Raw genomic sequence first — 9,754 nt, forward strand, 5'->3', positions numbered from 1 at the left:
ACATAATATGATGCAAGCACTGCTGGGAGTCACACCAGCTCTCTTCTTTTATCATCCTTGTAAATCTGCACGTAGACTTAAGGAAAGCTCACGAGCAACAGAAGATCCTTCTAGAGGAGGACTTTGAGAAGCTTAGACTTTCTCTGCAGGTATGATACTGAAAAAAAGATCTTTTTTTAGGTTTAAACATAGACGTTTGTACTGGTACAGTGTGTAATCTTGTATTTTTGTGTGTGCATTTTCTCAGGATCAAGTGGATACTCTCACCTTTCAAAACCAGAGTCTGAGGGACAAGGCCAAACGCTTTGAGGAGGCTTTGAGGAGGAGCACAGATGAACAAATAGTGGTGAGTAAATACCCTGCATATATATACAAAGAGCGCAAACAGAAAGTTGGCTGAGATGCTGAGATACTGCATACTTCTGGCCTTTTATTCAAACACTCCCTTTCATTCATTTATTTTTAAATGCGCTTGTTTTATGCCAGGATGCTTTAGCGCCATATCAACACATCGAGCAAGACCTCAAGAGTTTGAAGGAGGTCGTGGAAATGAAGAACCAGCAGATACACCAGCAGGAGAAGAAGATCTCTGATCTGGAGAAAGTGGTAGGCTCAAATAAGCCACCTTAACTAGCATCTTCTACACTGCCTTTTCCACAAATGCACACTATTTTGAATAGACAGAAAGGTCAGTGTGGTCTGTATAATGATAGATTGCGGTGGGGTTGTTTTTTGCTTATGAGCAGGCCCAAAAGAACGTGTTCCTCGAGGAAAAAGTGCAGGTTCTGCAACAGCAGAATGAAGATCTTAAAGCTCGCATTGAAAAGAACCTAGCCCTGTCAAGGTAAGAAGCATCAAGTCATCATCATTAACATTAATGCTCAGCGTTCAGTATTTTATGCCTTCCTCTCCTGTAGGTAGATTCAGAGTCAACTTTTGAGATTAAAGTTAACATTACCTCCCTTTTTGTCTTTTTCCCTGCAGACAACTGTCTGAGGAGAACGCAAACCTCCACGAGTCCGTCGAGAAGGAGAGCACTGAAAAGAAGCGCCTGAGTCGGAACAACGAGGAGTTGCTGTGGCGTCTCCAGACCAGCCCTCTCGTGTCTCCAGCGTCCTCCCCACTCCACCGCTCCTTCTCTACCTCACCACTTCCCTCATCCCCATTATTTTCCTCTTCACCTGTAGCAGGGTGCGACTCCCCCACTCACTGCCATGGCTGTCCTCAGCAGGCCCAGTACTCCTCTCCCTCCCACAGAGCTGCTGCTACCAATCAGAATCTCTCACCGGGACCAGCCACACCCACACACAGGGCGGTAACTAATCAGAATTACTCCCCCACCCATGTCACACCCACGCACAGGGCATCACGTAGTCGCTGTAATTCAAATACTTCTCTCAGCTCTTTGCAGAGATAAGCTCTTTCCCTTCTGAAGTTTCTCTTCTGACTAATTTCCCCTCTATTTTATTTTCTCTTTTTTTCTCTTTCCCAACCTTCAGTTTGTTTGTTTTTTGCAAGCCTGTGGTTTCCAGTCATCACAGCATAAACTGGACAGACTGTACACTCAGTGCTAAAGCAATGAGGTTACACAGTCCTGTACTTTTATCAGCCTCTACAGCTGTTGGTGTCCATCATATGAAAGTATCATCATACACAGAAACACAATGTGGATACATACTGTGATAATAACAGCAAGCTCTGTTCCTTTTTCCCAGCCCACACTTTTACTGAAATAGTCTTGACCTGTAGGCTGTAGATAATGTATGATAACGGCACAAACGGTGCTGTAAACTTCCCCTGCATGGGTAGTTGTGAGTCCTGCACAGTACATAGTACAACAGTGCACATTTACAGATGGAAAGTAGCACACTGCTGGCACCACAGCACATACTCTGGTGTGGTAAGAACACTAATATATCAACTAGGTAAAATAAGCTATAATTTCTAATTGGGATTAGTTTCCCATGCTTTCATGAATTCATGAATTAATTTTTCTCCTTTTTTTGGATTGTATCTCTAAAAAAATCCCTAACAAAGCGCCTTAAACTCGGTCCTGCAACCTCACCAGCAGAGAACGACCAATGTTTTATTTATAAAGGACTTTGGATAAAGAATTGGTTTGTATATTTAAAAAAAAAACACCTAAAAAAAAGTCATGTTTCTTACCCTCCTCAAACTGTATTTAAAATTTTGTAATTACTTAATTTTAGCTGACAGATTTACTTGTGTGGAACAGCCCTCCTTGGAACCCCAGCCATTTTTATCAGCAAAACACAAAGAACTTATGTCTTTTAAAACCTTGCCAGGTCTTCCTACACATGAGCTACTCGTCACTTCTGGGATCCCTCAGGTCAACTTGCAAAAACTATGTCTGCCATTCTGGATTTACCTCAGTGGGAATGTGCCGTCTGTTGTGTCTCTAGCTCAACGGCAACGTCAACAAAAATCACACAGCTACCGTGGAGCTCAAAGCTAAGGGGGGAAAACCTAGCACAGGAATCACTGTTTTAAATGTTGTGGATTTCTTTATAAAGCGACGTTTCTATCTAATTTATTACCTGTGTTTTGCTGCTTAGCAAGCATGTACTGTGAAAGTCTTCCAGTTTTAACATGAAACTTATTATTGCTGTGATTTGTCTATTTATTAAGCTCGAGGTGTGAAGAAGATAAATGGCGTTAGTTACTTATAAAATATCACCTATGGGTCACAAGTCGAACGTGATGTACCTGAGGGGAAAGCGGATATACTGCATATTATGTGACCGGTTGTCTTCACACATGCAGTTTTTTGCAAAAGTTTTGCACCTCTGAGGAGACTGCAAAGTTTTTGAAGTGAAACCCTTTTGTTCAGGCCCTAATGCCCAGATTCTTGTTTCATTAACTTAAGAAAAATTGCAGCATGCACAAAATCTATCTTACTATTTAATAGCTAGCTAACTTTTAAAGCATCAAAGCTTTGTTAACTTAACAGACCTTAAAGATTTTTATAAGACAACATGCTGTAAAGAATGTAATTTGCCCACTGATGCACAAACTTCTGCAGAAAACTGTACATTGATGGTGTCTTATGGTAAAATATAGTATCTATAAGCTATGTACATTTTCAAAAACGAACCCTCTGTTTACCTCTTCGTGGTGTAGTACAGTGACGTAGTCCTTTCTCGGTCTGTTAACTTCTTCAGATATTCTTCTGGTTTGTTTATCTGAACAACACTTTTTATTCTTTGATTATCATGTTGTAAACGTTTGCGAGCTACGCTGGATTTCCGGTGTGCGAGAATATATTGTTCAGGGAGTTGTTTTCTAAAATTAGATTAAAAATCCTTTCTTTTTTTATATATAGAGAGAGAGCTTCTCAACACAGCATTATACATTTCCAAGATATTCCCCAAGATAATTATTCATTTATATAAAATACAACAGAGAAACCAACAACTGATATATACAAATGAGAATTATTTTATAGCATACAATATGTTATACCTGCCTCCTGTACTGTACTCTTCAGATTAACTTCCCCTCAGGGTCTTAATCTCTCGTCCAGCTTCGAACAAGCCAAGATCGAAGTTGTGTACAGTATCTCAGATTTACTCACAAATAAAACAACAACAACAACAAAGCAAAGTTAAAACAGTTCAGACTATATGTTAAAAAGGGGCCACTGTAAATACATCAGGCCCAGGAGAAAAGATGAAGTAGGCAGCGCTAATGGGAGCATGAGTTAGATTTAGAAGCTGATCAAATATTGTTAATAGTTTAATAGATGCATGAAAGGGGGGGATGGGGCTGCGGCGGGCGGCGGGGGCGGGGGGCACCGATTCTTAACATTTCTAAAACCGCCCCTGGTTACATCTTCTGTTCACTCACAGATGAAAATGTTACCAGCATGTAAAATATATGGCGTTTCTGAGTTACCAGTTTTTCATTACCTTTAAGTAGTATTTGCTATACCAGCACTTTTGACAGTCCTGAAAAAAAATGAAATAAAAGTGGGATTCTTTTCATGGGTCTTTTTTTTTTGTATGAGACGTACACAGGGTTAACTGTTCTTGAATGAGCGAATGTCGGCGTTTGAAAAAGGACAAAAAAAGTATCTCAATTGTGACTGATTTTGTACCTATACTAACAGTTTTTGAGAATGTCAAACAGAATATGCCAGTCAGAAAGTCACTGTGTTTTCAGTTTTTTTAGGACCACAATTCACCGACACTGAAAGATTCTTTAGGTTTCTCCTAAAAAGTTACTTAAGCTGCAAAAAACTACAGTCAACATGGATGCAACAAAACTATTGTTTACAAGTGACAGCGTAAAGTTACCAGTGTCGTATTTAATGAATATTTCACCATTGAATGGACTTTGATTTCTAAACAATGAACTGGTATTGTAGTGACCCTGCAATGTGTCCTGTGGACATCTTACTATGTGCTGAATGTCAAAAACCTAACCACTGCGTTTTAGGGTTTTTTTTTTCTTTTTTTACAATTTGTTCATGTGATTTTTGTTTAATATACAAGGACCTTTTGTCTGACGACTATGTAGCAGCCATTTAACATGTAGCACTTGGCTGAGCCTCCCCGTAAAACACGAGTAATTTATTCCATTTATTAGGGGGCAAAACGCCCATTTTAATATTTAAATGCTGTCGTAGCAAATGTTTGTCGACTTTCAGCTCTCAAATTTGAATTTGTGTGTGTAAACTATACAAAGACTCATTTTGGAACTGGTAGAGGAACAAGGTTTACAGAATATTGTTTGTTCTGGCACTGATTGTACGTTTGAATGTAAATACATTTACAACATGAGCTGTGTCTTAGTGCACCAACAGAGTAATAGAAGCATGTTTTTGGTTTTGGTTTTCTTTTCTGTCTTTGCTGTCTTATCGCTCTCCCTTTCTCTTATTTAACCTCTCAGCATTTGTGATTGTCAAAAATGTAACTGTAGCGTAGGAGACCTAGAAAATGAAGAATGAAATAGTTCATCAATGTAATGTGATGCACAGTATGTTGATGCCTTTGATTTGTTCTTTTTGGGGGAGAGCAGAGTATTAAAATGTTTAAGAAAAGTGAGGGAAATCCTTGTGGTCATTGTGTTCAAGTGTGTTAGCTGCTGTATATTCAGGGCTAGTTTAATAGTTCAAAGCCTTGACTTATTTGGAGTTTTTTGTCATCACTTGTCTTTTCTTCAAACAACAATCTTCTCATCTTTTAAGACGCCACAAAATAATTCTCTACACAAGACGTTACTTCTTTTTATATTACTTTTATTTTTGGAAACGACAGCATCTTTTGGTAGTTAACAAATAAATTCAAAAGAGAAATAACATCGTCTGTTAAGCGAGGAGAATATAAACTATACAGAATGTTACAAACACAATAATTAAGAAGCAGCAAAAGTTTTATAAGAGGTATCCCAGAGAAGGAACAAACAATGGTTTTGAAACAATTTACACAAATATAACAAAACATTCAGTCACTCATGCACTGTATAATGAATTGCAGACAATTTATTACAAAAGTTTATCAGAATATTGTTCTAGACAAATACAACAGGTTTAGTCAAGTCACAGCTTGAAGTAAACATGAAGATTTTCTGTGATTACTCTTTGAGAATTGCAACAGTTTTTTTTAATTATTTTTTTTTATGCACACATATGCAACCCAGTCGTTTGATTCAAGCTTCGCGATGAACATCAAGCCGGCGACCTCACTTCCTCATGAAGTGAGAGATGACATCCATGGGCAAGGGGAAGATAATGGTGGAGTTCTTCTCTGCCGCGATGGTGTTGAGAGTCTGGAGGTAGCGAAGCTGAAGGGCTGAGGGAGACTCGGCAATCACAAGGGAAGCCTCCTTCAGGGCACGGGATGCATTCATCTCACCCTCTGCTGCGATCACCTGTGCGTGGATCAAAACAGAGTGAGCCATCAGGAAATGCAAAATAAGTCCTTTAAAAGTTAAAAGCGTGAAAACGATGCACTTCTCTTTCTTTCAAAAACTAGGAAGAATTTTATGTGTGACATTTCCCGACCTTAGCCCTGGCCTCTCGCGCAGCCTCGGCCTCAGCGGCCATGGCCCTCTGCAGCTGAACTGGCAGCTTCACGTCTTTTATCTCCACACGCTCCACCTTGATCCCCCAGTTGTCTGTGGCTTCATCCAAGTTAGACTGGAAAAGTCAAGAAGACGAGATGTTCACATCTACAGCTTGCAGTGTAAATACGCAGTATGTTTGGTCTCTGTAGTGTATTTGGAAACAGAATAGTTGTATCATTTCACACCAAATATTTAGCAACAAAAAGAAAAGAAAATCAAGGAAACTGAGCAGATGCTACCCACATCCGAGTCTTTTTTTACGTATTAGAAATATGATGCCAAAAATAAAATGGAACTGGGTTTTTCATATTCAGATTCATCTAAAGGGGATTTTCTAGCTTCTGAAAAACCTCTAAAAACCACATCACACATTCAGGCTTCAGGTTTTATACCTGCATGCTGTGAGCGATGCCCTCGCGGTCAGACAAGACTTCAGCCAGGTTCTTGGTTCCCAGGACATTTCTGAGGGTGGTTTGTGCCAGCAGGCGGGTGGAAAAGTCAGCATTGCTAACGTTGGCCACAGATGCGATGGGGTCACTGACGCGGAAGTAGACCACGCCATCTACGCTAACTGTAACTGAATCTTTGGTCAGGATCTATAAAAGGCATACATATACCAGCATGATGAGCCATTTTATAAAGCTGCAAGGGAGCAATTTTACATCATTTTGTTGTTCGTCTACAATCATACCTCTTGTGGTGGGATGTCAAATGAAATGGTTCGCAGATCCACTTTCACAAAGGAGTCAGTGCATGGCAAAACAAAGAAAATTCCTGTGGACAAAATAAATAAAGTAAATACAAATTCTTTTATCTAAAAACCCAACAAATGTGCAAACCCTGAGCGTTTCTACCTGGCCCTTTAGGCTTCCTGTCTGTGATGCGGCCCAGTCGGAAGATGACAGCTCGCTCATACTCCTGAACGATCTGCAAGACCACCAAAAACACAAGCTGAGTTCATGTTCACAGCAGCAAAGGAAGCTGTGGTTTCAGCTCCTCAGCCCACTGTGCTTATTTAGTTATCTCGCTCACCTTCAGACAAAACCAGATCGTTATGGGGAAGAGCAGAACTGTGAATAGGCCAGCGAGTATAACTATGACCCAGCCGCACACTCCCAAAGATCCTGTGCGTTCGGCTAAAGAGAGAGAAAAACAGAGAGACAGTGTGTGTTTAAATGTGTTTGGCACACTTTGACACCCATACGTGGATGGAGAGTTACCTTGTTATGACAAAAGTATTAGCTCTAATTACGCTTACACAGAGAATTGGATCTGATTCAGTGAGATATACAAAGATTTCCTTCAAGCTCTCAAGCTTCAGCTGCTAAAAAAAAGATCAACAAACTATTCAAAACTGGATTACGTGCCGACAACTGTAATGAGTATTTTCCCAGAGTTCATAGTCGTCTTATTGTTGGACTGCTCCTCACATTTCCAGCTTATCTTAAATGCTGGGTATAAACAAAAGGTCCGTGTCAACCATTAAAATAAATATTTTCCTTGTTATCGTGATACCTAATGGTCTATTGCTCCTCAGATTTCCATCCAAGAGCAAACACAGACACACAGCGAGCTAAACTGTTAGCGTACACATGAAAACACTCTCCCATGCTATCTGCACTAACTGAAAAATTTACTCACGCAATACAGTCGTGGGATTTCTGCTTTGTTTGTGAAAAGAAGCCATTAAAAACAGGGTCAGTGTGTTCACGACTCATGGTGTACAGTCCCTCTCTGCGGTTTTGTCACATGGCCATTAAACAATGATGTTTAACTTTATGCTGGATTATTAAGCAGCATCAGAGAAATGTTGTAATATTGAAGAGTAAGTCTCACTTTTATGGCTAATTTATCTGCTTATTTTATATGTGAGCTGGTTTTCGTTGGGAATGATAAAAATAAAATGAGTGCCTGGAATTGTAACAAGGCAAAACAACCCTTATCTGAGACATAAAGGAACAGAATGTCTCAGATGACTGACCTGCTTAAATTTATTGTGGATCCCTTTGGAACTGGAGGTGAAATCTTTTGGCTTTCTGTATCTACAACACAGGACACCTGAGGGACAGCTTTTAACCCTCATCTGCCAAGTAGGCCGCCACACAATGCAAAAGTGCGTGGGCGGAAAGTAGAGCGCAGGCACGGGTAAATAAAAAGGGCTGTTTACACAGTTGCAATTCATATTTTCCTTGAGACAATTACACTCGCACTCAGTTTTCCATCCCACAGTTTACACAAATGTATAGTCACGCAATATCATCTCCTTTTTTAAATTTTTTTAATTTGGGAGGGGTCCCTATGCTATGTGTAATAGGTTACACCTCTAATAACAGCATTTGAATGGCCTGTATTTGTATAGCGCTTTTCTAGTCCCTAAGGACCCCAAAGCGCTTTACACAACCTGTCATCCACCCATTCACACACACATTCACACACTGGTGATGGCAAGCTACATTGTAGCCACAGCCACCCTGGGGCGCACTGACAGAGGCGAGCCTCTTTATATGGTTTACAATAAAGGCATTACAAAATTACATTAGACTCCAATGTGAATCACTAAACAGGGATACTATAGGATGATGTTAAGTATACTTTAATATAAAGTTGAGAGATGACCTTTATGTTGCTATCATGCTCTGTGGTATCTTTCCTGTGATAAAAAAAGGGAGGTGTTGTTTATGCTTTCAAACAAGGAGACATTGATTCAGTAACAGGAAACCGCTTCCTGTGGTTTAAATGTGTTGCTGTGAGACTCAGACCACTGTACTGAAGTCTGCAGGGGTTTTAATCCACCTTGCAAACCCACCACAGTTGTTTCATATGTTCTATGACTATTATTTAGAAGTTCTATATTATAAAAAGAATACAATATGGTCATTTTAATTAAATCACAGCTTTCATTGTGCCTATTTTTAATGTCTGTATAATTCATTTTAGAGAAAAAATAATAAGCATACTTTTAGTTGAGTTGTAGAACTTAGCTAAGACATTTAAGGAAATCGCTGGCTCAGTCAGTACACTAACCAGGTAATATTTTACCTACGTCAAAAATAGAAATGCTGCCCACAAAGCTATCTGTTTGGCATTATCTTGTCCGACAGGCTGGTGATAATAAAAACAATGGGGGAAAAAGTGATATGGAAACAACCCCTTATCAACGACCACATAAAGAACATTTCCATACATGCGAACATGACAGCGCTCCCTTTTCACCAGTGCGCGCACGCATAAAAAAAGGAGAGGGACACACACAAACTCTCAAAGTCACATGCTTTGGGACTGTTTGTCTTGGTGGCATGTGATTTCTGTCACTATGACGATAGAGTCATATTATACCCCTAGTCTCTTTAGCTGCTTTCCATCTCCACACCCGTCTATACAGACATAAAACTGATACTAAAATGTCTCACAGTAGTAATCGTAGTAATAGCGTACACAGCCAGTAACAGGATATTGAACCCTTAAAAAGTAATAATAATAATGATATTATAAGTCAGCTTACATATCAAGTCCTCTTTGCTTATTCCTCTCCTCTTCTGGCTTTCCATCTGGTCTTCCATTTCCATATGCTGGTAAAACTGAGAGTGGTTAGTAGGAAGTGCGTTTAGAGAGAGTTTGTTGAAGTGTGCCTGAACTAGAGCAAGTGCGCCCGCCTTTTATAGAAGCG

General features: G+C 39.8%; 2 protein-coding genes across 4 annotated transcripts in view; one reads left to right on the forward strand and one right to left on the reverse strand.

The window, feature by feature from the left end:
• mtus2a (microtubule associated tumor suppressor candidate 2a) overlaps nt 1-5,062 on the forward strand; it is a 48,324-nt gene extending 43,262 nt beyond the window's left edge. For 2 of the 3 annotated variants that reach the window (XM_019364107.2, XM_019364109.2), the window contains exons 9-13: nt 76-149; nt 248-346; nt 487-606; nt 744-844; nt 985-5,062. In XM_019364107.2, coding sequence (XP_019219652.1) covers nt 76-149; nt 248-346; nt 487-606; nt 744-844; nt 985-1,417 — 827 coding nt within the window. In that variant the 3' untranslated portion in view covers nt 1,418-5,062. The remainder of the gene's footprint in view (nt 1-75; nt 150-247; nt 347-486; nt 607-743; nt 845-984) is intronic. The other variant, XM_019364108.2, reaches the window with a different exon arrangement.
• A 181-nt stretch (nt 5,063-5,243) lies between these two features.
• Nucleotides 5,244-9,747, reverse strand: stoml3b (stomatin (EPB72)-like 3b). Its single transcript, XM_003446812.5, has 7 exons — nt 9,590-9,747; nt 7,120-7,223; nt 6,942-7,014; nt 6,779-6,861; nt 6,480-6,683; nt 6,026-6,160; nt 5,244-5,892 (listed from the first exon to the last, which is right to left on the reverse strand). The coding sequence occupies exons 1-7, from the start codon at nt 9,651-9,653 to the stop codon at nt 5,704-5,706; spliced, it is 852 nt and encodes a 283-aa protein (XP_003446860.1). The 5' UTR covers nt 9,654-9,747; the 3' UTR covers nt 5,244-5,703.
• Nucleotides 9,748-9,754: the final 7 nt, after the last annotated feature.

The sequence above is a fragment of the Oreochromis niloticus genome, linkage group LG10 (genome assembly GCF_001858045.2).
Source record: "Oreochromis niloticus isolate F11D_XX linkage group LG10, O_niloticus_UMD_NMBU, whole genome shotgun sequence".
Classification (NCBI taxonomy): Eukaryota; Metazoa; Chordata; class Actinopteri; order Cichliformes; family Cichlidae; genus Oreochromis; species Oreochromis niloticus.

Bases quoted from the DNA above. Each gene is read 5' to 3' on its own strand.
- stoml3b (XM_003446812.5), bottom strand. From the start codon at position 9,653: ATGGAAATGGAAGACCAGATGGAAAGCCAGAAGAGGAGAGGAATAAGC. The intron at 6,684-6,778 runs GTATGATTGTAG...TGCCTTTTATAG, and splicing joins TTGACATCCCACCACAAGAG to ATCCTGACCAAAGATTCAGT. The intron at 6,161-6,479 runs GTATAAAACCTG...TGACTTTTCCAG, and splicing joins GCATCGCTCACAGCATGCAG to TCTAACTTGGATGAAGCCAC.